General features: G+C 43.3%; 1 protein-coding gene across 1 annotated transcript in view; it reads right to left on the bottom strand.

Moving 5' to 3' along the window:
* gria1a (glutamate receptor, ionotropic, AMPA 1a) overlaps window positions 1-6,000 on the bottom strand; it is a 76,362-nt gene that overhangs the window by 39,574 nt on the left and 30,788 nt on the right. The window contains 4 exon segments of the mRNA XM_031858139.1: window positions 2,334-2,444; window positions 3,036-3,140; window positions 4,098-4,265; window positions 4,817-4,975. Coding sequence (XP_031713999.1) covers window positions 2,334-2,444; window positions 3,036-3,140; window positions 4,098-4,265; window positions 4,817-4,975 — 543 coding nt within the window.

The following is a 6,000-nucleotide window of genomic DNA, read 5'->3' as shown; positions in this document are numbered from 1 at the left end:
AGCCACGATCGTGAAGACACCAAACTCCGGTCCTCCATTAAACATGCTCTGCTTCACTCCTCCAGATCTCCCGTTAACCCCGGCCTGGTCTGTGTTCACAGGCTGGGACTGTAGGGATGTGGGAAAGCACAAAGTGTCACCTTCACATTGGCAAAAACAACACGCTCCCTCAAGCAGCGAATGAGCGAGCACAAAAGTTAAACCATGTAAAAGCTCGCCTGCTGCCCAATAACTGTTCACACCTTATCTCTTCTCTTAGGTTCCAAGACAGAGGACCAATTTATCTTCCAAGAAAAGGGGACACTGATAGGAGATTATGTCAGCGAGGCTTATTTTAGGTCCGTCCTCTTGGGAGACTGCAACCTTCGGGTTTAAATTAGGATGTTTTCTTTTTAAATAGATGCCAATAGACTACATGTTAAGTTTTGCAGAGTGTACCCAATGCTCCAAACCAGCTTCCAACCTTTTTTTTGGCTAACGTACCTCCACAGTACTGTGAAGTACCGCTTCATCGACACCACCTGTCGTTTTCCAAATGTTGTATTCATTTGAATTAATTTGAATTCTATTGTTACATTAAACACACAATTGAACTGTTAATGTCAAGGTTTGTTGGAATACGGAATACTGTGGCAGAGGCTAGTTAAACCATTTATCCATATCTATGTCTTGAACCATTTATCTATTACTTTAAGCTAAATATTTCATTATTTATTTCAGTATTAATGCATTATTCAAATTATTATGTAACAGTAGTCTAAATTGTTTTTATTTGCATAACATATTTCTCTTTCCCCTTTCTTATAGCGTTAAATCTGGTAAAAAAAAAGGAACTGTTTCAGCCATGTAGCTCCTGTATTATTAGATGAATTGATTGTAATAGTGTCAATGCTGCTGTTTATCTACCCACTATTGCAGACATTTGTGCATCCAATTGTTGACAACTGAGCAAAATGTTCCCCAAAATTGGGAAATAAAGTTGTTGTCAAAAACTCCACACAAGGAGGAGGCTGATGTGTTTTCCCCACTCGGGTGCTTGTATTTACGGTCCGTATGCTATGACATGAAGGCAGCGTGAGCAGATGACTCACATTGGTAATGTCACTATACATTGTTGTGTTCAGCTGTTTCCTGCTGATGTCACAATGTCCCTGACTGAAAGCTTGCCTCTAAAAAAGATTGCACAGATTGAAGTGGTTTTTTTTTCCCTCTCTATTATTCTACATCATCTCTCAGCTCCATCACCTTCCCTGCGCCTTTATCTGGAGCGCAGTGAGTTTCTCTTAAGGGAAGCACACAGTTGAAATCCTTTACCCCATTAACCCTCACAGTGGAGAACACACATTGCACACACATTGCCCTGCTGGACCTGAAAGCTGTTGCAGAATTTAAAAAAAATCAGTAAAGTGTTTTTTTTAGTTGTTGTTGTTTTTTTTAACACATTTCATCCATGCATGGAATAAGTCCAGCATAATAAGATGGTGGCAGAGATAAAAGACATTTCCACTTGAAAACCAGGACTACAAAAAGAACCAGTGCTGGGCCCCAGGCTTCCACAGACATGGAGTATTCTCTGATATTACATTTTCAACATGATGCAGACCCTGAGAACATCCTGTACCTGGGAAGATATACTCTGATCTTTATTATCCTCTACTGTATATGAGCCAGGTATTGCCAGCTATGACGCTTTCTTTTGATAAAATGTCATCATGAGAGCTGGTCAGATTGAATCGCTGCCGCCCTATTCTCAAATACAACCTCATTCACAAGACCTCCATCTCTGTGATGTAGGCCAGGACGCTGAACGCAACATGGCCATGTCTTGAATGAATGAATAACATAGGGGGACAAAGAAATGGAGGGCAGGCTAACACTTCACAGCCTCAGGCATGAGGGTTCTCCCGTGCTATTTGAAACTGTATACAGTATATACTAAATACCAGCATGTGAGGTTGTGTTGTCCTTGTGCTCTCTTTTAAACGTATAGTAAACATGTACAATGGAACTGCGCGAGGCGGTTAGTCTGTGTTCTCAGGAAGAAATTCTGTATGCGTGTTGTACTTGCCAAAATGAAGTGATTGCGATTGTGCTTCTGAGCAGGCACGAGTCAGACAGAGAAGTTAGCGGAATAGAGTTGGCATGGGATGGGAGGGAGGGAGATACAATCACAAATGTCTGCTGAATTCTTTCAGGGTCCTGAACTTTCAGGAACTCTATCATAAAAGAAAATGAAAAATGTTACTCTGCCTTTTTCCCCCCGTCTCCGTCTCTCGCCCGTGTCTCACCAGCCCCTTCTCCCCGAAATCCGTCATCCTGTCTATTGTACTCACCAAGATAGTGGTGACGATGTAAGTTCTGTTCTGCAGGCCGAACGTCTCGTTGCTGCCTCTCACGAAGCTGGCAGTCGTCACATACTTCTCATCTTCGTTCCAGTAGCCAACCTAAGGCGGGGAGAATGTCACAGTGTCAAATACGCTTGAAGTGACATTTTGGACTTGAGTGAATAAAAGTAATTCATCTAAATATCTTACGACATTTGAAACAGAGGTGAGTATGAATAATTTGTAAGAGGAGGCATTACTGTCATGTGTGTATGGATAGAGTAGTTTCAGCCACTGTTTGCATTAGATTACATTGTCGCTGATTTGACATGGTAATTGCTACTGAAGATATTCAGGATTTCCTTTATTTTTTTGAACAAATAAATAAGTAAAATGTGAGGAATTTTTAAAAGGTCAGGAAACATCCTTGTTAGTGATTGTCTTCTTTCTGCTCAAAGCGTACATGGAATTAAAATGTGATTATTCTAATATCTTACTCTTCACTTCATGTAAATAGGAATAAGCCGCTTGATAAATACGCCTTTATATCAGTCAGTGAAGAACTATTTTACTCCTACGTTTTTTGCTTTCTGGAGAGTAATTCTTACACGTTTGATAAATGTGGATCCAGACCTTTCTTGTACTTAAATTATTCCACTGACAAACTTGCAGGCACAGTTTATAAACAGTATCCTCAGGCTACAGGCTTACCTTCTTTGGTCCAGAGGGGGCCAGTTCCATGACGCTGACAGTGTAGTTGGTTCGGCGGCCTTTCTCGTTGAACTGAATGTGACCAGTCAATCCATCTATACGGACCTGTAATGGAGTCGCAGACATTGAATAAGTCATTCTCAGGCTTGGCTGATGGGTCAATAATGGCTGCGGTGATGCATGACATTCATGCAGTCCGCACTTCTTGTCTGCCCTGGCAGCGGGCATTAGCGTGTCCCGCCGACACGCGATGCATGTTCATCGTGGCTCGCGTGCGTTTGTATAGTATTCATTTGTAAATGGTCCACAGTGCCTGGTCCCTGCGGAAGTGAATGACAGACGGTGTGTGCGTGTATGTGTACAGTGCAGTGTGTTTGTCTTGGCTGTGTGACGGAGTTAATTGAGCGAAAGCGGCTTCGATCTACAGTCCACGCGCAGGCAGATGGCTAGATTGACACCGAGCAGGCCGCTGCACAGTCATTCTGCAGACAGAGCCTCGGGCTGCACGCACACTCACACACTCACATGCAATCACATGTACGCCCTCACACCCAAAGGGCATTTGTAATAATACCTCCACACCTTGTGTAAATGATCTCCTAGAGTAAATAGATAACATATTTCTTTGTGTTGTTAATTGGAAACTGCATTTCAGATATGGAATAATGTCCGTTCCTCGAAATACACATGCTGTCGCTTGCACGAGTGTCTCCATGAGACAATGTGAAGTCTCAAGGGCAGCCCAACATTTCTATTTCCATTGCCAAATATTATGTTTCTAAACTCAATTGCTACTGTCATATTCCATGATGATCATGGCTGAGTGTTATTGCCTGCAGGTTTTGTTTACCAGCCATGATGTCACATTTGATACTGCAGAGCTCTCCTACGCCTTAATGTGAACTTTACACGACAGAATGAGACCTAATTTGTTCAGCCAGCCCCAACTCAGGAGCTGTTAGCCAATGTGCCACTCAAGAATTTCCACGTGCGTGTGTGTGTGTGTGTGTGAGGGTCTATGTATGTGCACACATTAGCATGCCCCCGTGTATGCACACAGACCTGCTGCAGGGCTCTCTGGATGTCTATGCCCTGCCCCCAGGGAGCTGGTGGGTTGGCAAGACACTCTCCAGCGTTGCCCCTGCGAGAGATGTCTATCCTCTGCTTCCTTAAATTCTGAAAGGCCATGGACATGACTTTCACCCCGTCATACGTTAGCGCGCCAGTGTACTGTAAAGAGAGAGCAGACCATTCAAACCGAAGCAAACACAAGCGATAAAAACTGATAAAGGTCTCGGCCGAGGAAAGGCAAGGCAGCGATAAAAAATAAATCAGAATTTCATAAAGTCTCCACTAGCTTTGCGTTCACACCTAAAGACATCATTTCTAATACTATAATTTAAGGTTTATTTCTTGACCTTGTAAAAACAAATATGTTTGGATTTGGCATCGATCCTCTATCTCAACTGGTTGTTGTGGTTACAAATCAATAATCATTTCATAGCAGAAATCCCAGCTCTGAATCACTTAACTCTGATAGGATCACGGGTTATCTGTCAGGCAAATTCAATAGAAATCCTTTCATAGCTTGTTGCGATATGCTGCTGACAGTCACAAACACACTAACTGACAGAGGAAATAAAACAACCTTCTTGGCCGCTACTTAAAACCTGATATCTTATCATCTCAACGTGCCTCACGACTTCTTGTATTAACGCTTCAAAGATAGAAGAGAAAAATAAATGAAGAAAAGGAGGAGAGATCAGAGAGCAAAGCAGTACTTTGAGTCCACTCTTGGGCACTTTGGAGTCTTTGTTGTCAAACTCCATCCACTGCTGCACGACGCGGCTGATGCCGGGCTCAGAGTTGTTGACGAGCTGGAAGCCGGTGATGTTCGCCCCACCCTTCCTCAGGTCTGTCAGGTCGATGTCCAGGAAGCCCTGAGACAGGAAGTGGACAGGAAGAGAGGGGAACTGAGAGATGAAGGTGAACAAGATAATTACGATTTCATCATCGTGCACAACGCATGATTAGCAGAGTCCTCAAAGGAATTTAATTAAACTCCTGGCATTGGACATTGAACCGTACTTGCTGCAGTGACAATAGAAAATCGGAGGGTTCACTAGTACCAGTGGTTCCAAACAAACCTTAAAAAAATCAATTGTTACTGTACTGTCAAAATTTGACAAATACGACGTTTGAATATTCAATCTAAAAAAAACACAAAGCGCAGCGATCCTCCTTTTCATCACTTAGAGAGGTCCTTCAATTGAGCATACCTCATCCCTGCCTTTACCGAAAACACAATGGAGAAAGACATGATTTACTGTAAAGGTATCTCCTACATGTATTTTCTCCCCCGACTATTATGTTAGAAGGCAGTTTTTCACAGCCGGAGAATGGTAGAGAGGCAGATCCGGTATCTGAGCAGGCCGCCTGTCAGCGTGGGGTAAAGAGGAGGCAGACGAGTGGGACCGGGTGGGAGTAGACACAATTTCGCAAAGATTTGAGAGCAAAGTTTTGACTGATGAAAAGAAAAGGTGTCTCTCCGGTGTCTGTCCTGCTCGCCAGGCTACGATTTCTATCCTTTCCCTTTCTTCTCCGCTCTGATGTTATTTCTTTCATGTCATTTTGAGCTTCGGGCTCTCTCTTGGCCACATGTCTGTCTCAAACTTTCGCTTGTTTACTTTCTCTCTTCACATCCGTGCAGTGAAGACGGTTTCGGGGAGGGTCGACAGGGCGGCAGGTACAAAACGAAGGCAAGCTCAAACTCCTCTCTCTTCGGTCTACTTAATGTACCTGTGTGTGTTTTCGGGTGTCCATATTTCTCAGTTGAGCAGACAGTGTCTTTCTTTTCTGCTCCATGTGTGAGCTAATGTGGCGCAGTGAGCTGAAGAGGTTACTATAGAAACTAGCCTTTGCCAGCACTGAACATGGCGCGGGGTATTTCTGACATATTTTACAT

This window comes from Anarrhichthys ocellatus, unplaced genomic scaffold, assembly GCF_004355925.1.
Source record: "Anarrhichthys ocellatus isolate YVR2014 unplaced genomic scaffold, GSC_Weel_1.0 scaffold19, whole genome shotgun sequence".
Taxonomy (NCBI): domain Eukaryota; kingdom Metazoa; phylum Chordata; class Actinopteri; order Perciformes; family Anarhichadidae; genus Anarrhichthys; species Anarrhichthys ocellatus.
The sequence above is the reverse complement of the archived record's forward strand: the minus strand, read 5'-3'. Positions and strand labels throughout refer to the sequence as shown.